The sequence below is a fragment of the Scyliorhinus canicula genome, chromosome 15 (assembly GCF_902713615.1).
Source record: "Scyliorhinus canicula chromosome 15, sScyCan1.1, whole genome shotgun sequence".
NCBI classification, from domain to species: Eukaryota; Metazoa; Chordata; class Chondrichthyes; order Carcharhiniformes; family Scyliorhinidae; genus Scyliorhinus; species Scyliorhinus canicula.
In genome coordinates this window covers 112443493-112467479 of record NC_052160.1, presented here as the reverse complement: position 1 = coordinate 112467479, position 23987 = coordinate 112443493, and the positions used below count along the sequence as shown (strand labels likewise).

Sequence of the window (23987 nt, the reverse complement as noted above, 5' to 3'; positions counted from 1 at the left end):
CCATCCATACTGCCGGGGGCAAACCGATGGTTGTCACAGATTGGCGCCCAGACAGACGCCCCCATCTCCCCCACATGCCTCCTCCATTGGCCCCATATCCGCAGGGTCGCCACCACTACCGGGCTGGTGGTATACTTGGCCGGCGGCAGCGGTAGAGGAGCCGTGACCAGGGCTTCCAAGCTGGAGCCCCTGCACGAAGCCGCCTGCACGAAGCCGCCTCCACCCGCTCCCAAATAGACCCCGTACCCACCATCCACTTCCTTATCATAGCGATGTTGGCCGCCCAGTAATAATTGACCAGACTCGGCAAAGCCAGCCCTCGCTCGCTGCGGTTCCTCTCCAACATCGCCTTCTTCACCCGCGGGGATTTTCCCGCCCAGACAAAGCTCATGATCAGCCCGTTAACTCTTTTGAAGACGGACTGTGGGATAAAGATCGGGAGGCACTGAAAAATAAACAAAAATCGAGGGAGGATTGTCATCTTTACAGTCTGCACCCTCCCTGCCAGCGACAGCGGGAGTGCATCCCATCTCCGAAACTCTCCCTTCATTTGCTCCACCACCCTGGCCAAATTTAACTTATGCAGCCTGCCCCAGTCTCGTGCCACCTGGATTCCCAAATACCGGAAATTTTCCTCAACCAGCCTAAACGGTAGCCCTCTCAATCTGTTCTCCTGGCCCCTTGCCTGGACCACAAACATTTCACTCTTGACCGTATTTAATTTGTATCCTGAGAACTGGCCGAACTTCCTCAGCATTCCCAGTATAGTTCCCATCCCGGCCACTGGGTCCGACACGTACAGGAGCAGGTCGTCTGCATAAAGAGAAACCCTGTGTTCAACCCCGCCCCTCACCATCCCCTTCCAACCCTCTGCGGCTCTCAGAGCAATCGCCAGCGGCTCTATGGCCAGCGCAAACAGCAGCGGGGAGAGCGGGCAGCCCTGTCTGGTCCCTCGGTACAATCTAAAGTACTCCGACACTTCTCTTGGTCCTGACGCTGGCCCTCGGGGCCTGATATAATAATTTGATCCAATCCACCAATCCCTCCCTGAACCCAAACCGTCCGAGCACCTCCCATAGATAGTCCCACTCCACCCGGTCAAAGGCTTTCTCGGCGTCCATTGCCACCACTACCTCCACCTCTCTACCCGCCGGGGGCATCATTATCACATTGAGCAATCTCCTCAGATTGGCCGCCAGCTGCCTACCTTTCACGAACCCTGTTTGATCCTCCCCAATCACCTCCGGTACACAGTCCTCCATTCTACCCGCCAGTACCTTTGCCAGGAGCTTGGCGTCTACATTAATCAGGGAGATTGGCCTGTAGGACCCGCACGCCTCCGGTTCTTTACCCCGCTTCAATATCAGAGATATGGTGGCTTGTGACATTGTCGGCGGCAGGGTCCCTCTGTCCCTTGCCTCATTGAAAACCCTTGCCAAGACCGGTCCCACCAGCTCAGAGAACTTCCTATAAAACTCTACTGGGTATCCATCCGGTCCCGGGGATTTCCCCGACTGCATAGCCTTAAGGCCCCCCAATACCTCCTCTACTCTAATCGGGGCCCCTGGCTCTTCCACTCGCCCCCCACCAACTGTTGGGAATGTTAACCCGTCCAGAAACCTTTTCATCCCCTCCGGTTCTTCCGGCGGCTCCGAAGTATACAGCTTACGATAGAAGTCCCGGAATACCCTATTCAATTCTGCCGGGTCCTCCACTTTGCGCCCCCCCTTGTCCCTCACTCTACCTATTTCCCTGGCCGCCTCCCTCCTCCTGAGTTGCTGCGCTAACAGTCTGCTAGCCTTTTCCCCATGCTCGTACACCACTCCCCTCGCCTTCCTAAGTTGTTCCACGGCCCTGCTCGTGGATAGTGCTCCCAGTTCCGCCTGTAGTCTCTGCCTCTCCCTGAGTAAAACCTCCCCCAGAGACTCCGCGTGCTCTTCATCTATCCGACCCATTTCCCTGACCAATCTATCCATCTCTGCCTGGTCTGCCTTGGCTCTGTGGGCCCCAATTGAAATCAGCTCCCCCCCGCACTACTGCCTTTAGCGCCTCCCACAAGGTCGCCGCTGAGATCTCCCCCGTGTCATTCAACTGCAGGTAATTTTTTATACATTTCCGAAGCCTCTCGCAGATCCCCTCCTCCGACAGCAGTCCCACATCTAGCCTCCATTGCGGGCGTTGATGGCTCGCTCCCCCGAACTGCAGGTCCACCCAATGCGGGGCATGGTCTGAAATGGTAATTGCTGAGTATTCCGTGTTCTTTACCTCCCCCATACAGTCCCTGCTTAGTACAAAGAAATCTATCCTGGAATATACTTTATGGATGTGCGAGTAAAACGAGTAGCCCCTTCCTGTTGGCTGTCTATCTCTCCAGGGGTCCACTGCCCCCATTTGCTCCATAAACCCTTTCAGCTCCCTTGCCATTGCTGAGAGTCTACCCGTTCTGGGACACGACCGATCCAAAGTCAGGTCAAGGACCATGTTAAAGTCGCCTCCCATTATTAGCCTGCGAGAATCCAAGTCCGGGATCTTCCCCAGCACTCTTTTTTTAAATAAATTTAGATTAGCCAATTATTTTTTCTAATTAAGGGGCAATTTAGCGTGGCCAATCCACCTACTCTGCACATTTTTGGGTTGTGGGGGCGAAACCCACGCAGACACGGGGAGAATGTGCAAACTCCACACGGACAGTGACCCAGAGCCGGGATCGAACCTGGGACCTCAGCGCCGTGAGGCGGTTGTGCTAACCACTAGGCCACCATGCTGCCCACCCAGCACTCTTTTAATGAAGTCCACGTCATCCCAGTTCGGGGCATATATATTCACCAGCACCACTCTTCTCCCCTCCAGTCTGCCCCGTACCATCAGGTATCTGCCCCCCCCCTGTCTGCGGATATGCCCTCTGCCTCAAATTGCACGCGCTTGTTGATCATGATTGCCACCCCTCTGGACTTCGAGTCCAAGTCCGAGTGGAAGACCTGGCTAATCCAGTCCTTCCTTAGCCTGGTCTGGTACGACACTTTCAGATGTGTCTCCTGCAACATAATTACGTCCGCCCTCAGGTCCCGCAAGTGCGCGAACACCTGAGCCCTCTTAACCGGCCCATTCAGTCCCTTGACATTCCAGGTGATCAGCCTGGTCGGGGGGCACATCCCACCCCCCCCCCCCCCCACCCCGTCGGTCAGCCATAGCCTTTCTCGGGCCGGCCCCTGGTCCGTGCGTCGCGCCATTCCTGGCCCGCTCTTTGGCTGCCTCCACCCTCGACCTCCTTTCCAGTGCCTATTTCAAGTCCCTCTCCCGTCAGCAGAACAACCCCCCCCCCCCCTCCCCTAACCCCATCCCCCAATACCCCCATCCCTGCCATCTACTGGCTGTAACTCCTCCCCCCCCCCCCCCCCCATCTGACTCCCTTGACTAGCCAATCTGCTAGCCCGGTGACTCAACACTCCGGCGCCTTCCTGTCTCATTCCCATTATTTCCCCGTTCTCCTCCCCACCCACTGGGGCAAGCGGCTCCAGTGTCTTCCGCGAGCTGCACAAAAAGCACAAACCAGCCCAAACAGGGAAAAAAAAACACAGAAAAAAGAGAAAAAGCACATAAATGTCCATGAACAAAGGAAAGAGTCTCAAATGTTCCGCTTGGCCCCTTTGGCCCAGCAAACTGTTGAGCAGTAGTCCAGGCACATTCGGCATTCCTTCCCACGGAAATCCTCGGGCCCTAACTCGCATCCTTGGGGCCTCCCTTCGGGACCAGCCCCAGGTCCCTCACAAAATCCATCGCTTCTTCGGGCTCGGAGAAGTAGTGGTGTTGACTCTGGTGCGTGACCCATAGCCGAGCTGGGAACAGCAGACCAAACTTCACGTGCTTCTTGAACAGCACCTCCTTGACATTCTTAAAGGCTGCCTGCCGCCGAGCCACCTCCTGGCTTAGGTCCTGATAAATGCGGAGAACACTGTTGTTCCACGTGCTGCTCGTGGCGCTCTTTTCCCACTGCAGCACCCGCTCCTTGTCCACGAACCTGTGGAACCTAATCACCATCGGGCGGGGGGGTCCGCCCGGCCGCCCCTGCCTTGCCTGCACTCTGTGTGCCCCCTCCAGCTCCAGCGGTCGCGGAAAGGCTTCGGCCCCCATCAGCTGCTTCAGCAGATCTGCTACAAACGCTGCAGCATCAGCTCCCTCAGCCCCTTCCGGGAGGCCGACCATCCTCAGATTGTTCCTGCGGACTCTATTCTCCAGCTCCTCCACTCTGTCTAGCAGTCTTCTCTGCCGCTCTTTCAGGCCGTCAACTTCTAGCGCTGCAACCGTTTGCGCATCCGCCTGCTCCTCCACCGCCTCTCCCAGCTCCTTAACTTTAACATCCTGGGCATCCAGCCTCTGGTTCAGCTGATCCACCGCTTTCTGGATTGGGTCCAAGCTGTCCCGCTTCAGCGCTTCAAAACTGGACTTCATTACCTGGAGCATGTTATCCAGCGCCTGCTGGATTGCTGAGTCCGGGGTCCGTGTGTCCGCCATCTTAGGTCCCAGGTAATTTTCTTCAGGTTCTTGTCTCTGTCCCTTTTTCTCCTTCTTCTTCTGCCTTCTGGAATCCCGCTGTTCCATGTGCCGCAGCCCGCTCCTCAGCACCTTCGCTGCCGCCTTCCTTGGCCCAGCTCTTTAAATTTTTACCCTCTGGGGCATCTGAAGTGGATCCAAGCTGTCCCTCCTCAGCAACTCCAAACTTTTTTTTCCCCTCGTCCTGGAGGAAGGAAGGTCCGTGGGTCCGCCATCTTACCCTTCAGGTCAGTTTCCTCCTTGCCTCCGTCTCTCTCTCTCTCTCTTTCTTCCTCTACCTGCTGGCCTCCCACGATTCCATCCGCTGCAGCCCGCTCTCCTCTTCCTTCCACGGCAGCCTTTTTGCCGCCCCCGTGGTCCCACTATCGCGGGGAATCAGCTGCTAAGCCCCGCCGGAGTGAGAGCCCACCGAATGTGCGGCTCACTCGAACATCGCCGCCACCGGAAGTCCCCAAATGAACTATTTTTGATCGCATCACTTTAATGGGAAGAGCTGAAGACTGGTACTTTTTTAATGCCCAGTTTTGAGTAGATTTACAGTCGTGGTTCAGACCTTGAAGTTAACACTGATCCATCAAACTGGATTTTATTGGTGACGCTCGTACCAAAGCACTTATAGACAATTAAGTACTTTTTGATGTGTAGCCATTATGCGGGTAATTTAGTTGCTGCTGTACATAAATTGGCATAAACAATATTGCTAAACCGTCTTTAAAAACATTAAGCTGGTTTACGTCAAAAACTGCTGGCTGTAATATTTCCCTAGTTTTGTATCTTAACCCTGTCATGGCCCTCTGCACCACACAATTTGAGAACTGGTCCGAGACGGTGCATTTTGATCATTACTAGAGTTCCACAGTATCACTAGAGTGTGACGAGGCTCAGTGAGAATGATGTAGATAACAGAATAAAATGATGCTTCCCCATTGGGCCTTCATTTCCTGACAGCCCTATTTCTCCACGCAGCCCCAACCCCAAGCTGAACATCTTGCCATTTTGCGAATTATTTTTTCAAAGTAAAATTTAATTTATACTTCTGCCTTTTGCCACTCCAGATTTCCTGGCTTCATCCGGTACAGACTGCCAACAAAGAGAAACCTTTTCTGTATACATCTGGCTTTCCTGTGCACAATAGGTCTCTCTTTCCCTCCTTCCACACTCCAGGCACGAAGAGCACATACTCGGCTGCCGTGCAGGTAAAATGCTGTAAATCTGCATGAATATGGCTTGTCATTGTGTTCTTTTTGTTAGGTTGTCTGGCTGGATCCTGAACAGACAGCAGGAAAAGTAAAGCCGTACCTCTTCACCCAAGGTCAAGCAGTCTTGAACAGGTCCTTCTTCCCTTGTTTTGATACTCCTGCAGTTAAGAGTACTTACTCTGCCTCCATTAAGGTAAAGCCAATTATTTTATTTCCCTGCAAGTTTTATGTAATGTAATAATAACCCCACGAGAGCCACAGGGAAACCTGATTGATCGCCCTATGGGACTCTGAGAATATGAGCTCCCCTGCTGAGGGGCAGAGCCTAACAGCGGGGCTTGTTAAAGTGTACCAATGGGAGGACTTCCGGTGGGGGGAGGGACTGCAGACATTGGAGTCTGGCGAGCAGGTTTCACACCTAGGAGGTATGTAAGGGGGAGGGGATCGATACTAAGCAAAGTTTCTCCGAGAGTAAGTGCAGAGGGGATTCTGGGATGTTTCGGCCTTCGCCTGCAGAGAAATTGTTTTTCACCTTGGGGTGATTAGGCCATTGCTGGGTTGAGCCCAGAAAAGCAGAGAGGCAGTGAGTTTTGGAGAAATTTTGAGGGAGGAACAGAATTCTGATCTGCTGGATCCTGAGTCCACAATTCTTTCCCAGTGGGATAGTAAAACAAGAGTAATATTTTAAAAGCAGAGAAGTCTTGCCTGAAGACGAAGAAGAGGCTGAAAGAACCAAGTTGAAGCAGCCTTTTGAAGATATTCAGCCAGAGTCTGAAGGGGTTCCAACCGGAACCAAATCTGTTTAATAAAGCAAATATTACTCTATGCCCTGCTAATTTGAAGATGGATTAAGATCTGTATGTTTATTTTCTTGTTTAATCGAAAATTATAAAATCTATAGTGTGTAAGGAGGCCGTTCAACCCATCGACTCTGCACCAGCCCTTGGAAAGAGCATCCTACTTAAGCCAACACCTCCACCCTATTTCCGTAACCCAGTAACGCGACCCAACCATTTGGACACAAAGGGGCAATTTAGCATGACCAATCCCCCTAACCTGCACATCTTTGGACTGAGGGAGGAAAACAAAGCAACTGGAGGAAACCCACTTAGAAACAGGGAGAAAGTGCAAACGCTACACAGACAGTCACCCGAAGCCAGAATTGAACCTGGGTCCCTGAGCTGTGAGGCAGCAGAACTAACCACCATGCCGCCCATAAATATATTCTATAGTTGTGTTAAGTGCTAATTGTAAGCTGTTCTTTTGTGTGTAAGGTTAAAAAATTATTGCATTCATAATAACTTTTTAAAGAAATACCAAAGTCCAATTTGTTTGCGCAGTAACTCCTGGAGGGAATCATTCTTTCTGCACAATCGTGAAATAAACTAAAATATTGGGGGTTTCAGTCCAGTACCCAAGCCACTGGTGGGGTTTGGTCTGGGATCGTAAGACTAGATGAACTCCCCGCCGCTTTGCATTTAATTGGTGAATAAGCCCTCTGTTCAAATCCTTCTCGGGACACCAGTGATTGTAATACATAACAGAGGTAATGGGTCATTGAAAACTGCAGATACTATGAAATATGCCCATGCAAAAATGTTATGGATCATTTTGAAATTAGTCCAAAACTATGTGCATAATCTTCAAATGAAAAGGAATATTGAACAGAAAAGCAAATTACTGCGGATGCTAGAATCTGAAACAAAAACAGAAAATAGTGGACAATCTCAGCAAATCTGACAGCATCTGTGGTGGGAAAATGGAGCTAACGTTTCAAGTCTGGATGACTCTTTGTCAAAGCTTTGCCAAAGTGCCATCCAGACTCAAACATTAGCTCCCTTTTCCCTCCACAGGTGCTGTCAGACCTGCAAAGAATATTGAACAATCCTACAGTTTGATATCTTTTGAGAAGTGATTGATGATCCATTTAAGCCTTGTTTAATACATGCAGATAGGTTTATCAATTCTAAGTCAAGACATGATTCTAAATGTTTTAAACACTGATTTATTTGGTCAAATCATTTTTTGAAATTCAGTTTTAATGCTGCAAAGCTGAGGTCATTGAGGCACACTACGCAGTATTTCCTCTTTCAGTGGTGTCATAAATGTGGTGCCATGAATTTGAATATCGACACATTGCCCTCCATATATTTCAAGACATTGAAGGGGGATAATTTACGCATAGTGCCTGCCTCAAGACCACCTCTGCAAAGCAATTTTTGAGATGGTGACAATGGGAAAGAATAAACAAACTATTGCTATGGTCCTTTAATATTCAGATTTGTCAATTGCTGCAACAGATGTGAAGTTGAAAATATGATATAAAATTATGTTGAGAGTAAAAATGGTCCATAGATTCCCCAGGATCAAGAGCGCATGAATTAAGAAATACCCAAGCAGTCTGGGCTGAACAAATACATACTTGGCTATGTCTGACACTGGTATTTAAAATCCAGCAATATTAAGACTGAACCAAATTTCAGCTGTGTTTATAGACTGATTAATATTCGGTGCTGGTCATTTCATAGCACAGAGGACAATTGGAAAATGGTTTCCAAGTTCCATGCGGAGGGAAATCCAAGTATTCCCCTCCTCAACAAATAGGTAACCAAACTAATTTGTCTTGGCAGGGTGTTTCCTTGGATTTATATTTTCTATGTAAAACATTAAAAATAACAAGTGCAAAATCAAAATAAAGAGGTGTGATACAGCTCACGAAAGCAAGATTTCATGCTCCAGTCATTCTTTAGTCTAGCTGCCCCAGCACAGGAATGACACTGTCATCTGCAGTATGATCAGTTACAAGGTACATGTTCTATCTACAAAAATAAAGACCAATCTAACCTTTTAAAAAACAAAAAAACAAATTTAGAGTATCCAATAATTTTTTTTCCAATTGAGGGGCAATTTAGCGTGGCCAATCCACCTAACCGGTACATATTTGCGTTGTGGGGGTGAACCCACACAGACGGGGAGAATGTGCAAACTCCACACAGATGGTGACTTGGGGCCGGGATCGAACCCGGTCCTCGGCACCGTAGGCAGCACTGGGCCACCGTGCCACCCTAGCTCAAACTAACCTAACGAGTCCATGATTTTTGTTTCAATACGGAAATAAACTAATTCTTTTTACTAATTCCTGGACAAATTAGTGTGGAATTTTTAATATTATTGTTACTTGTCTTTTTAGGTTCCTGAAGGATTTACAGCAGTTATGAGTGCAACTAAATGGGAACATGATCAAAAGCAAAACATATTCCACTTCAAAATGCATCACCCAATTCCTTCATACCTTGTCGCTTTAGCTGTTGGTGACATTGTCTCTGCAGAGGTTGGACCAAGGTGAGTCTCTTTATCATTGAATCCCTACAGTGCAGAAGATAGCTATTCAGCCCATCGAGTGCACCAAGCCCATTCCCCGCTCTATCCCGATAACTCCTTTGGCTAATGTACACATCTTTACACTAAGGAGCAATTTAGCATGGCCAATCCACCTAATGTCATGACACCCTGGACTAGTGAATGGTCAATTCCAGCCCCGGAGTCGCAACACAATTGAAATGAACTATTAATATTTTTAAAATACCCGAAGTCTTTGGTCTTTGGGTGCCTTATATATATACAGTCACCTGGTTGGTAAATTTACATAATTCTTTTATTAATAACAGTAACTTTAATTAAATAGACGGCAAATACAACTGGTTAACTATTATCTAATTCTTAAACCCCACCCCCTATACATACACACCAGACAGACAAACACAGAGTGGAAAGAGGGATGTAAAAGAGTATCGTTAAAAGTAACAGGATAAAAGTCTCAGTTTCAAATGGGCATCTTCTAGTTAGATTATTTTCGTCTAGGCCTTCAGATGGGTGTTCTAGTTTTCAGTCTGTAATGGTTTTCACTGTAGATTCATCAAGACTTCTCTGCAGAAACAGTAGGCAGAAACCTTTTTTTGGAGAAAGGAGAGAGCAATTCACAGCTTCTTCTCCCGGCATTCCGGACCATTCTCCTTCCTGTGTCCTCTGAAAAACCCCACCTGGCTACCCAATCGGAGTCTGTTCTCGGGCAGGATACGGTCCTGAGTCAATCCATTGGCTACTTCTATAAGTATATAAACAGGAAGAGAATAGCTTCCAGGGTCCCAGGTTCGATTCCGGCTTGGGTCACTGTCTGTGCGGAGTTTGCACATCCTCCCCGTGTGTGCGTGGGTTTCCTCCGGGTGCTCCGGTTTCCTCCCACAGTCCAAAGATGCGCAGGTTAGGTGGATTGGCCATCATAAATTTCCCTTAGTGTCCAAAATTGCCCTTAGTGTTGGGTGGGGTTACTGGGTTATGGGGATAGGGTGGAGGTGTTGACCTTGGGTAGGGTGCTCTTTCCATGAGCCGGTGCAGACTCGATGGGCCGAATGGCCTCCTTCTGCACTGTAAATTCTATGATAAAATAAATGTTGGCCCTTAAGAGGACAATACTGGTGAGGTAGTTGTAGGAGGCACTGAACCAATATTTTGCTTCTGCCTTCATGGTAGGGAATAATAATTTTGCATAACTGCAGTTAATGCAGAGGAACTTAGTGTAATAGCCATCATTAGGTAGAAGGTTTTGAATAAACTAATGGGACTAAAGGCAGATAAGTCTTCAGGCAATGATGGCCTGAACCGTAGGATGTTAAAGGAGTGGCAGCAGAGATGGTGGATACATTGGTTATGATATTTCAACGGTCCCTGGATTCTGGAAGGTTTCAGTGGATTAGAAACATGCTAATATAACTTCCCTACTTAAAAAAGGGAGAGAGTTTATAAAGTAGGAAACTATCGACCGGTTAGCTTGACCTGTGGGGGTGGGGTTTAAGTTGCTGGAATCAATTAAGGAGATGACTGAACATTTCAAAAGACAAAAGATCAATCCACCATTGTTAACATGGCTTTATGAGGGGTAATCATGCCTGACAAACTTGCTTGAGTTCTTTGAGGATGTAACCAGCAAGGTCGATAATGGGGAACCTGTGATTGTGGTATATCCAGAAGGTGCTGCATAAAAGATTGATCCAGAAGGTGAGATCGCAGGTGGTTGGGGGTAGCACACGAGATTGGATTGAGGATCGGCTGACTGACAGAAAGCAGAGGGTCAAGTTAAATGGGTCCTTCTCTGACTGGCGAACTGTAACTAGTGGGGTGCCACAGAGTTCAGTCCACGTATCTCAACAGTTTAAAATCTATATAAATGATCTGCAAGCAGGGACAGAGTGTAACATAGTGATACTAAAATAAGTGGGAAAGCAGGCAGTGAAGAGGGGATACAAATTTTATAGACTGATATAGATAGGTTAGGAGATTGGGCCAAAATTTGGCAGATGGAGTTTAATGTGGATAAGTGTGAGGTTATCCATTTTGGCCGAAAAAATAGGCAAATTATTATTTAAATGGAAAGCAGATTCAAAATGCATCCGGGCAGAGGGATCTGGGTATATTTGTTCATGAATTGCAGGTACAAAATGTAATAAGAAAGGCAAATGGAATGTTAGTGTTTATTGCAAAAGGTCTGGAGTTTAAAAGTAAAGAAGTATTCTTGCAATTGTATAGGGTGTTAGACCACATCTGGAGTATTATGTCCAGTTTTGGTCTCCTTATTTAAGGAAGGGTGTGGTAGCACTGGAAGCAGTTCAGAGGAGGTTCACCAAATTGATTCCAGAGTTGAAAAGTGTATGAGGAGAGATTAAACAGTTGGCCTTATGCTCGCTGGAGTTTAGAAGGATGAGAGGGGATCTCATTGGGGTATATAAAATGCTAAAAGGGATTGATAAAGTAGATGTGGACCAAATATTTTCCCTTGTCGGGCAATCTAGAACGACGTAGGTTGAGAGGCGGTAGATTTAAAACTGAGATGAGAAGGCGCTACTTCTCTCAGAGGGTGTTGAACTCGATGCCCCATAGTGAGTGGAGTCTGAATCATTAAATGGTTTCAAGAGAGAAATCGATATATTTCTGATTTTGAAAAAACGAGTCAAAGGGATGTGGGGAACAGGTAGTGAGATGGCTTTGAGGCCAGGAAGAGATCAGCCATGATCTGATTGAATTGTGGAGCAGGCTCGAAGGGTTGAATTGCCTACTTCTGTTCCTAATTCCTGTGTAATAGCCAAATAGAATCCCTCTAATCTTTCGGGTGCCAGGAAGTCTGACTTCTTCTGTTAAAAATCAAAATCTTCAGAGCACTGTGTACTATGTTACCACTTTTGAGTTTCTTTCTTCCTTCTGCTCGACTTAAAAGGTATATATCCATTAAATATCAATGGATATTAAATGATAACGTCAAAATAAAAGAATAAGGGGATTGACAGGAAGGGCCCTTACACTAACCTATCCATCTTTGTCTACCTACTTCAAAGTGGTTTGAGGTTAAAAGAACTGACCATTTTTGTCCTGTTTTTGTCAGTTTGCCACTTTAACATCGCTCAATTCCCATTGATTAAAATAAGTTTGTCGGTAGGATGTTTTTCAGGTACGATGAGACAACTATCGGACTGATTCTCTAGTTGGGGAACATGCATTTGGGGCACTCTGAAGATGTCATTAGGAATAGCAGTGCCTCTGCATTTTCCACGTGCACAGGGGCTGTTATGGTAGTAGGTGGGTGGGGAATGAGGAGTGCAGGAGCTCTTAAAGGACTGCAGTTCACTTTTCTGGGATAGGATCTGGGGTGAAAGCTGGAGGGAGTTTTTGGTCTAAGGGAACTTTTCATCTTTACAGGAAGAAGTCATTACATGACTTAGTAAGCGTCGCCAACGTCTATAGGTCTTTGAAGTGCTCACTAGACTGAGGAAAAGTATTAGGGTATGGTTGGCTAAAGTGTATTCACTCAGGAAGGGAATGTTATGTGATGTTTGTACATGACTGAGCCCACCACAAAATGAGATATGGTGCAGTGGCAAACCACTCTATATGCATATGTGGCACTTACAAAGAAAATGAGACTGGGGACACGCTACACTCTGATCAAAGGTTAGCAACAGTGAAGAATGGACATTGAGCAGGTCAATAAACTGATTGCAGCTTCTGTGAAACCCATATTAGATTTATTGCCAGAAGAGATGCTTGAATGTGACAGATGGCAAGAATTCAAAAGCTTTGATAGTATAATTCATGGTGATTAGAGCATATTGTTACAGCGTCCTTGTGGGGAAAAAGAGGGCTGTTTGATTTTTTCTTTTAAAAAGGAGGGCTGTTACTGTAGAGAAACTATACTTTCTACTTCCGGTTCGGTTTGTGATTGTGCAATTTATACATTGGTTAAGAAAATCTTCGATTCGTATCTGCTGCAGGGTTGTTTATACGATCATCAATGGTCAAGCACTTGCCATCAAGGCTCTTCACTTCGCGGAAGGCTTGGGTAGTTTTCCTGTTCTTCATGGGGAAAGTAGCAAAATGTTTCTGTTCTGAAATGGGGAATCTTTGCACTGATTGATCAAATAGTGCACCAGAGTTCTGGCTAATATTCCAGCGGTGAGTTGAAAAGTTCCAATAAAGTAAAATTTCAATGCAACAGTGACTTTTTAGCAAGCAATGCTCTTAGAATCACTGCAGTGCAGAAGGAGGCCATTGTTCCATCAAGTTTGCACCAGACCCCTCGCACCTTAAACCTATGCCCCCTAGTAATTGACCCCTCTACCCTGGGGAAAAGCCTCTTACTAACCACTATGTCTATGCCCCTCATAATTTTGTAGACCTCTATCAGGTCACCCCTCAACCTCCGTCGTTCCAGTGAGAACAAACCGAGTTTATTCAACCGCTCCTCATAGCTAATGCCCTCCACACCAGGCAACATCCTGGTGAATCTCTTCTGCACCCTCTCTAAAGCCTCCACATCCTTCTGGTAGTGTGACGACCAGAATTGAACACTATACTCCTAACTAAGGTTCTATACAGCTGCAACATGACTTGCCAATTCTTGTACTCAATGCCTCGGTCAATGAAGGCAAGCATGCCGTATGCCTTCTTGACTACCTTCTCCACCTGTGTTGCCCCTTTCAGTGACCTTTGGACCTGTACACCCAGATCTCTCTGACTTTCAATACTCTTGAGGGTTCTACCATTCACTGTATATTCCCTACCTGCATTAGACCTTCCAAAATGCATTACCTCACATTTGACCGGATTAAACTCCATCTGCCATCTTTCCGCCCGAGTCTCCAAACTATCTAAATCCTGTTTTTGAAGAAGCTGTTTTTGAGTCTGTTCGTGCGTGTTCTCACACTTCTGTATCTCCTGCCCGATGGAAGAAGCTGGAAGAGTGAGCAAGTCGGGTGGGAGGGGTCTTTGATTATGCTGCCCGCTTTCCCCAGGCAGCAGGACCTAATTGAACCGGAGTCCCTGGCACTGTGAAACAGCAGGGTTAACTAATATGCTACCCTCACGACTAGTCAAGTGCCCTCAAGATCTAGCACACCAGGCTTCAAGGGATTGCAACATTTAGGGGAATACCACCATCAGCAAGTTCCCCTCCAAGCCACAGCATCCTGACTTGGAAATATATCGCTGTTTACTCTCTTGCACTGGGTCAAAACCTTGCACCTCTCTCCCAAACAGCATTGCAGGTGTTCCTACACGGATTTCAGCAGTTCAGGGTGCCGGTTATCACTGCTTTCTCTGGGGCAATTAGGGATAGACAACAATTGTTTGCCTTGTTAACGATTCTCATATTTCATGAACTAATTAAAGAAAATAGATCATAGCCGATATCAAATCATAGAGACAGTGAAGGCTGTTTTCTCTATATGGCCAAGGTGTGTTTTGTGTCTAAATGCAAAGCCCCAAAGCTAATTGAATGGGCAATTGTTGTCTCAGGCAGACTTGTTTTTTTCTCTCTGCACGAGTATCCTATTCTCGGCCAAATCCATTCTTCCTGCTTCATTCTACACTGCACTGCCTCCTGTGTGCAACAGTAGGAATTAAGTCTTTGTAGAAACTTGAGTATGTTTCTTCTTTCTCTCGTGCCTCTTTCTGTCTTGCCTTTTCCTTCCTCCTTGCTCATTGTCTTTCATACGTGCTTTTTCATTCATGTATTCTGTTCCACTTTTGCTCACATCTTTTACTTTTTCTTTTTCTGAAGGTGCTTTAAAGCATTTGTTGAACTCTTTCAGTTGGTATGATGGTCCCTGCCCCGGTTATTATTTGAACCATTTCCACAATGGACCTCACTTTTTGACGTTGTAATATGACAGACAGATTACAACTAAATAACAAGTACCATTATTTCAGGTTAACCTGCACATTTAAGCCTCAATGAATGTTCTCAAAAAATCGCCACAGTATGTGATAAAAGAGAGGTAATAATAGGATCTGGTTGCCTTTAGTTCTGTCTCCTGGGGAAATTCTGATATTAAGCTTGCTATGCTAAATAAGATTTACTTTCTTAAGAATTATAATGTCTGTCATTGAGTAGGGAAATTACATCAACGACAGTGCTTGGTTTTCATTGTTCCATTCTTACTGATGAGCATCAAGAGAGTGATTTATTTCTGGAACAGGAGTCGTGTCTGGACTGAACCCTGTCTGTTAGACGCTGCTAAAGAGGAATATGATGGTGTGGTTGAAGAGTTCTTGAATGCTGGTGAGAAGCTGTTCGGGCCATATGTGTGGGGAAGGTAAATCTGTCTTTCTGCTATCTGTTTTGGTAAAACAAACTTGTCCTGCCCATGCATCTTGCTTCACATGCTTTTACATCAACATTTAAAATTTAATGGGCAGCAAAGTAGCACAGTGGTTAGCACTGTTGCATCACAGCACCAGGATCCCAGGTTCAATTCCGGCTTGGGTCACTATCTGTGCAGAGTCTTCACGTTCACCACTTGTCTGTGTGAGATTCCTCCTTGTGCTCCGGTTTCCTCCCACAAGTACCGAAAGACATGCTGTTAGGTGAATTGGACATTCTGAATTCTCCCTCAGTGTACCTGAACAGGTGCCAGAATGTGGCGACTAGGGGCTTTTCACAGGACCTTCATTGCAGTGTTAATGTAAGCCTACTTGTGACAATAAAGATTATTATATTATAATGTTGGAATCTCCTGTGCAAACGTTGTATAATGGCATTTTCCATGTAAACAAATTGCTCGTGTAGGACCTCTTATTTTCAATAAGAGAGGCAGTGAGGTAGTGGTATCGTCACTGGATTAGTATTCCAGAGACCCAGGGTAATGCTCTGGGACCATGGGTTCACATCCCACCAGCGCAGGTTGTGGAATTTGAATTAAATTTTAAAAATCTGGAATTAAAAGTTTAATGACGACTGTGAAACCATTATCAATTGTTGTAAAAACCCATCTGGTTAACTAATGTCCTTTAGGGAAGGAAATCTGTCATCCTTACCTGGTCTGACCTACATGTTCCTCCAGACCCACATTTCACTTTTGTCACCGCCAAGCTGCAAATTTATAATCTGACCGTGACTCAGAACAATACAAGCTTGTATTTCAACTAGTTACGATATTTTCAAAACTTGGTTTTGAACTATTTCTCTACACTTGTCACAGACTGTTATTGAATCAACTGAGATACACAAGAAAAATAATATTTTTTAACTGAAATTTCGAATGTCTAAGGCAAGCTGCCTTCTTTCTCTCTGTATGAGCATACCTTCCTCCTCCAAATCCATGCAAATTTGCCAAGTTACAAGCTGCTTGTATATTGACTCTTGTGTGCATATACAGATTTATTAATTTCACCATTTCCTAATACATTTTTCTGTCTCGCTCTCTCTTGCATGTACTCCTGTGCCTTCTCCTTCGTCGTCCTTTTCTTTAATCAAAAAAAAAATTCAAATAAGGGGCATTTGCGTCGTCAATCCACCTAGCCTGCACATCTTTGGGTTATGGGGATGAGACCCACGCAGGCAAGGGGAGAATGGGCAAACACCAAATGGACAATGGCTTGGGCTGAATTGAACCCCAGCTCCTCGCCACCATGAGGCAGCAGTGATAACCACTGCACCACCTTGCCGCCAAGTTTGTCCTTTTCTTATCTCTCAAAATCCTTCCTACTCTCTTCCGATTATGTTGTCCTGTCTTTCATTTTCTGTTTCCCCGTTGTCTTTTCTTTTAAAAAGTGCTCTGTAGCATTCATTATACAACTCATAATGATTCTATTAAACAATTGCATTTTCTTGTATTATGTACTTTTCATAAAAGTTGTTTATTGAACCCTCCTGCAGCCTGTCTTGACAGCCTGGACTTTGTCCTATTATTCTATGGTAAATATATCCAGAGTTTTTGTTTTAATAATCTCTATTGTCACAGGTAGGCTTACATTAACACTGCAATGAAGTTACTGTGCAAAGCCCCTAGTCGCCAAATTCCGGTGCCTGTTCGGGTACACAGAGGCAGAATTCAGAATGTTCCAAAGTACCTAACAGCACATCTTTCGGGACTTGTGGGAACCAGAGCACCCGGAGGAAACTCACACAGACACAGGGAGAACGTGCAAATTCCACACAGTCACTTGAGGACGAAATTGAACACGGCTCTCTGGTGCTGAGACAGCAGTGCTAACCACTGTGCCACTGTGAAAATTCTATTATCGGTTTAAAACTCATTCTGTGATCTGTCATTTTCTATGACATTGTTCATTAATGATTTAGCATCTTGTTGTTCTGAAGAACAATTTGTTTATCTTGCGTTTACTGTGCCATGTGGGAACATATGAAGTTAATTCTGCTGTCTGTTCATTTCATATATGCACTTTGTCGAAGGGTCATACGGACTTGAAACATTAACTATTTCTCTTTCCACAGATACTGCCATACCTGCTGAATATTTCCAGCATTTTCTGTTTTTATTTTAGATTTCTGGCATCTGCAGTACTTTGCTTTTATTTACTTTTGTGTTCTTATTAGCCACACCTAACAGCCTCCACTCCACGTTTGACAAAGAATCTGATGTCGTAATTTATACACTGGTTACTCCAATATTTCATTTTTATGATGCAGTTAATGATTAGGATTTCAGTCATTGACCATGGATCGACTCAATTGGAACGCAGTGCTGCAAAGGAAAATGAAAGGAATGGGAACTTTCTGAGGTAGTCCCTCTGTGTACCCGAACAGGTACCGGAATGTGGCGACTAGGGGCTTTTCACAGTAACTTCATTGCAGTGTTAATGTAAGCCTACCTGGGACAATAGAGATTATTAAAACAAAAACTCTGTCCTACTATTCTGTGGTAAATATATATGGCATATTATTTTAGTTATGGGTCCAACAAGTGCCATTTGACCTAAAATTTCAAAATTATCAAATTTGCTTAAAGATGGGTTTTTAAATTAGAGAAACAACTGACCTTTCAGAAATGTGTACAAATTTTGGTATCAGAAAGCATTCTGCCATTAATTGCATCACTTATAATGTGATGCAATTAATCTTTACACTTAAAATAAAACACCCTGCCTTATTTAATTATTCATTTTATTAGCTTTAAATAAATTATATGGTTAAGGTACAGTATAATAAATATAAAACATTTGTATGATTAAAAAAGATTAACCAAAGCACAAATTATGGTTGTAAGCTTTAAAAAAAATATTATAAACAGAGTTTACAACGTAAAGACTGGACACAAAAAAAATGGTTTCCCCATCCTACTTAAAACGCACACTGTGCCTGTGTAGCACGAGTGCAAAAGCTTCCTGGTTAATTTAAACAGTTTTAACATTTAAAAATAACACTAATCTACAAAAATAGTAAAGAATCTCTCAAGAAATCTTTAACTTACCTGTGATTCATTGATGATTTCCAAACCGCAGCGTAAGTAAACGGAAGAACAAGGTCAAACGCGGGACACAATGCGGTCTCATTCACAAATTTTAAAACTGTAGTAGTTCACGTGTTCTTACCTTGCGCACGTGGTAGGTCCATCCGGGTGCTGTGGAATCAGGTGATTTTTCCCTTTGTTAATTTCGCCGGTAGTGTCTTTGCCATGATCAAACATGGCAGACGTAAAGTTTTCTGGGACATCATTTAACATCATCAAAAAGGTAATTGCAATTTTTTTTGTTAAAAATGTGGGCTATATTTAATGTTTTATGTTGTAATGTGTGCTGCTAATGTATGTTTATTTTATACTGACAAGACTGACTTGCCAACGGAGTTTAAAAAAAATTTACATACCTTTTAAATTCGAGATCCAACGTAAATAACTGGGCAATAAAATTTACGAAATTTGCATTTTATTCCAGCACAAAAATGATAGACAACATTTAAAATAAGGAAATTTAATACTTTCCAGAATTAACCATTATTGATAAAATTGTGATAAACAGCAAAATCACTCAAATTCATTAATGAGAATGAATTATACAGCCTTAAGAACAAAGAGAGTTTCCATGTCTCTAAAAAAAAATGTGAAAATGTGGGGGACACGAATGATTAAGTTATAAATTTGAATAAAATCATCTTCTGTTTTTCTTTGACCCGAGTACATTTGAATACCCAAGTATAATCCTCATAATAAAATTAATTTGGGTGGTGTGTGTGTACATGAATTTAGCATAAAATATGTATGAAATGTGAATACCCTTTAAAACCACTCTTGGCCTCCAAAAAAAAATAATCAGCCACATGTATTTGTTTGACAAGATATTGGGTTTGTTAAAGTTTCTTTTTCAAAAATAGATCTCAGTTCACTTTCAGGGATCTTACAAAATTCATAAAGTCCGTGTAGCTCAGCCCCCTTTTGAAAATTCCGGGTTTATTCCGTTATGGATTTAAGCTTGCAATCTAGGTTATCCCTTCAATGGAGTACTGTGGGGAAGCTGCACTGACAGAGGCGCAATCTTTCTAACAAGATGTTAGGTAGCTAGATGTCAAAGATCCCATGGCATGAATTTGTCAACATTTGTGAGATTTCCTGATGGCCTGACCAGTATATTTGCATGTCAAAATTAATCCGTTGTTTACTGTATGCTTTGCAAGTCCTGAGAACACGATAAACTGCATACAAATGCATGTTTTGACAATAAGTTTCTTTCTTAATACTGAATTTATGAGTTCATTGTACTTCATCTGATACTGGTGAGAATACAAGTTTGTGGTGACATGCTTGTGTTTGAAATGAAAATGAAAATCGCTTATTGTCACAAGTAGGTTTCAAATGAAGTTACTGTGAAAAGCCCATAGTTGCCACATTCTGGCGCCTGTTCAGGGACGCTGGTACGGTGCTGCTGGCCTGCCTTGGTCTGCTTTAAAAGCCAGCTCTTTAGCCCTGTGCTAAACCAGCCCCGGATAACTGATTGCACAGGGCTCTCGGCCAATTGCTGTTTAAAGCCTGGCAGTCAAATTAAAATAAGAATATGTTTAGTCGAAGACAAAATTCTTAGCAGGCCGCGTGCACATTCTTTCAACAGCACACCCATAAGATTGCACGTCTTTGCAGTTAAGAAATGAAATGTTGCAGAGGGAATTGTTTTATTGTGAAGTGAGTTCATTGTTTTTGCTACTGTGCTAGGCTAACGTATGGGAATTGCTCTTGCCTGACCAGGCTGACGGCTAAGTTATTTTTTTCAAAACTTTTGAAAGTTGATGAGTTATTTTGGAAATCAAGGGTAGAGCTGAACCGACAATTGGGTTCCAGAGGGCAAAACCGCACAATGCAGTATAGAAAGTAAAAGCAAAATTCTGGATGTACTGGAATTCTGAAATAAAAACAAAGTGCTGGGAACACTCGGCAAGCTGGCCAGTATCTGTGGTGAGGTAGAAACTAAAATAATGAGTCCAGATGAAAGGTAAACAATCTGAAATGTCAACTCTGTTTTTCTGTCCATGGGTGCTGCCTGACCTGCTGAGTGTTTCCAACTTTTTTTGTTTCTTTCTGTTGGCAGAGAAAGTAAACTGGGAGTGAATCAGAATTGACAGGACAGCGATCCCACCAGCACTGTCATTAAGCTTGATTTAGTAAGAAATCACAAGATTTTTTAAAAACTTGCACGTCTTGTTGAATAGACAAACAGATAAAAAGAAGCAAATCACAATGCTGTATCTTCGCCAAGACTGTTGGTTGCAGCCCACAGTAGATAACTCTGCCCTTATTAATTGCATCAGTTCTTGCATAGTTTGTGTTTTAAGACTGGATCATTCCAACAACCTACCACATTAACTGTCGCTGCCTTTAGAACTAATGGCTGGTGATTAGTGGCATATGTCATAATGAGTGAGGAGGAAGCAAGTACCCCTGTATTGAGTGATTATCTAGTGTAAAAAGACTGAGTATGCAGGTGGGATGGCGTATTTTAAGGAAAACCTTGATAACCCTGTGTTTCTTGTAATCTTCTAAGGTATGACCTCCTCTTCATGCCTCCGTCTTTCCCATTTGGTGGGATGGAGAATCCCTGCCTTACGTTTGTTACTCCGTGTCTGCTGGCAGGAGATCGATCACTGGCTGATGTCATCATCCATGAGATTTCTCACAGCTGGTTTGGGAATCTGGTCACAAATGCCAACTGGGGAGACTTCTGGCTCAATGAAGGCTTTACAATGTATGCACAGCGGAGAATTACAACAGAACTTTACGGTATGCTTCTTAAAGAATATACATTAAAATGATTCAGAATTTCCCAATTCTCATTACTGAAAATGTGATGAGATACTCACTATTTAAATGTTCTTTAGTACATACCATTCGGGTATATTGCTCAATGAGGTAGAACTGCTACGACACTCTGGGCTCGGGCATGGTCAATTCCAGCTCCGCTTGAGCAGATACAACTGGTTAACTATTAAATTACGAACCTTGCCCCACCCTCTATTTATGCACATAACAGACAAACACCGAGGGGAAAGAGGGGTGTGACAAAAAATAATACAAAAGTAAAAGGATAAAAGTCTCTGTTTTAGATTGACATCTTCCAGTTAAATACTTCCGGTCTAGGCTTTCAGTTGGATGAGGTCTTTGCTTTCAGTCTGTAATTGTTTTCACTGTAGATTCATCAGGATCGTGAGACTTTTCTGCAGATTCCGAAAAACAGGCAGGAAGCATTTTGGAGAGAGAGAAACTCGCAGCTTCTCCCAGTGTCCATGACCTTACTCCTTCCTGAATCCTCTGAAAACCCCCACCTGGCTGAACCCAATCACTGTCTGTTGCCAGATAGGGTATGGTCCTTGGCCAATCTATGGCTATCAACGAACCAACTGAACCAAATTCCTCCAACCTCTCGGTGCCAGAAAGTCTGAGTTCTTCTGTTCTAATTCTTCAGAGCACAGTGTATTATTTTGCACCTTTTGAGTTCCACACTTCCTCTACTCGACTTAAAGGTATATGTCCTTTAAATAGCCATGGACTAAAAATAATACTGACAAAGTAAAAGACACAGGAAATAAGGGAATCAACAGGAATGGCCCTTACACAAGGTTTTTTAAACCATTTAATTTTTTTTGTGTTCTAAATAATGCATATCACACGATTTAAAGCATATGTCTTTAAATGTTACGTTGTTTTGCTAGTGTCATGCATGACTTTTGTAAAGCACCAGTTTTTTTTTAGACAAAGCCAATAAAGGGGATTGTTTGCCACCAAAACATTGCAGCGACCACATTCATTATGGAGATTTTCCTGTGTGAAACATTGTTAATCTAGACTCACAAGGAGGAACTGACTGGAAATTAGTCATATCTCCACCTTGAGAGGAGTTGCGACTCCTTCTCAGCAAGTCATAGGTCAGAGGAGTGTGCGAACAGATCTGTTTGTTTGCCTAGTATTTTTTTTAAGGTTATTGATAGCTACAATGTAACACTGTTAAAGGTGGGGTAGGACGAATGAACGTACTGTCATTGCCTTGGGCAATCCTGGAGAACTTGATGGAAGGCAAGCTCACCATTGAACAAAAAGATTGTTGTCTGTTCCTTCTTTTTCTCTTGCCCTCCATATCCGTCTCCTGCCAAACTGACGAATTGTCCACTTTTTTAAAATAGATTTTTTAATTATAGATTTTCCAATTTTACAAATAATGCAACACACCCTCAAAACCGGTACAAGCACAAAAAATGCTTCTGTGTGCATGAATACAGAAAAAGACAGGAGAACACCAAAGCAATTGGTTCAGCTTAATCATTAAACTTGATTTTTCCGATTACACCAGGAAAAACAGCAGACGGATAAACTAGAGAATGGGGAGATGAGGATAAAGCCACGAAAACATGAAAAATTGGCACACATCTCCACGTGCAGCAATTGCTCAAACAGCCGAAGGAAATATCGGAGAAGATTTTTGCATCCTGTTCAGGTGTGCACCAAAGCATACCTTTCCCAACTCCAATTATACCAGAGGCACCAATTACATAATGTAACGTCTTTTTCTCAGGAATCAGACCAACTTGTCTGCAGGAACAGTTAAGGACTAGTTAATCCCAAAACAAAGAAAAGGAAATGCAGAAAAAAATCTGCAGACACTAATTCTAAGAGGTTATTTTACATATAACCACAGAGTGATCATTATTCCACATAAATACAAAGATTAGCAAATATTCATAGGTTATCAAACATAGCAATCAGCACGGTTGGCATCTCCCTTCATACAGAAAACGCAAGGATACTAAAAAGAGCATGGGATCTCAGGATACCAAGATAAAGCCATAAACATATGGCCCTACGGCGCACACCCTCCACAAGGTAAAACCTAACTCAACCTCTCAAGACTTCCAAGCAATCAAAGGATGCCCCAGGAAAAGGGAGACAACAGGATGCTGCGGGATGTGACTTGGTAGTGTACATTCTTGTATACAGGAGCCAGTAAACCAAGGATACTTAGACCATGCCAAGACCTCACTCCTGTCCCGCCAGATCAGAGGCACCATACAGGCCCCGCCAACACCGGAAATCTTAAACCATTTTCCAGCGAGGAAATGCCACCGACGAGGAATCGTCAAGACCCCCATCAACGGGGGTGTCTTGAGAAGTGATGCAACCCTCCTTTCCCCCAACAGGTTGGGAGATCCCCCAGAATTAAATATAAAAAATCAGAGCCTGTATCAGTGCCTCTTATCCAAAGAAAGAGAGGGAACACCAGGATTAGATAATAGATGTCAGATAAGTTCCAGCAACGTACATTTTTGCAGAAGGATACCAGGGACAGAACAGCATAACCTCATTACAAACAGGACATTGCCTCCCCAAGGAAGCCACCACCTCAAGAAGGAGGACAGCCTGGAAGTCCCTAAATAAGACCACTTGAAGGCGGGTACCCTATTCCATCCAAAATAAG

At 44.0% G+C, this 23987-nt stretch overlaps 1 protein-coding gene across 2 annotated transcripts in view; it reads left to right on the top strand.

Annotated features, from left to right (window-relative positions):
* The window catches only part of LOC119978767 (arginyl aminopeptidase (aminopeptidase B)), a 47223-nt gene that overhangs the window by 5251 nt on the left and 17985 nt on the right, over nucleotides 1-23987 (top strand). Inside the window, exons 2-5 of one of the 2 annotated variants that reach the window (XM_038820624.1) lie at nucleotides 5803-5943; nucleotides 8941-9092; nucleotides 15275-15391; nucleotides 21066-21301. In XM_038820624.1, coding sequence (XP_038676552.1) covers nucleotides 5803-5943; nucleotides 8941-9092; nucleotides 15275-15391; nucleotides 21066-21301 — 646 coding nt within the window. Of the gene's footprint in view, nucleotides 1-5606; nucleotides 5748-5802; nucleotides 5944-8940; nucleotides 9093-15274; nucleotides 15392-21065; nucleotides 21302-23987 lie in introns of both variants that reach the window. The other variant, XM_038820625.1, reaches the window with a different exon arrangement.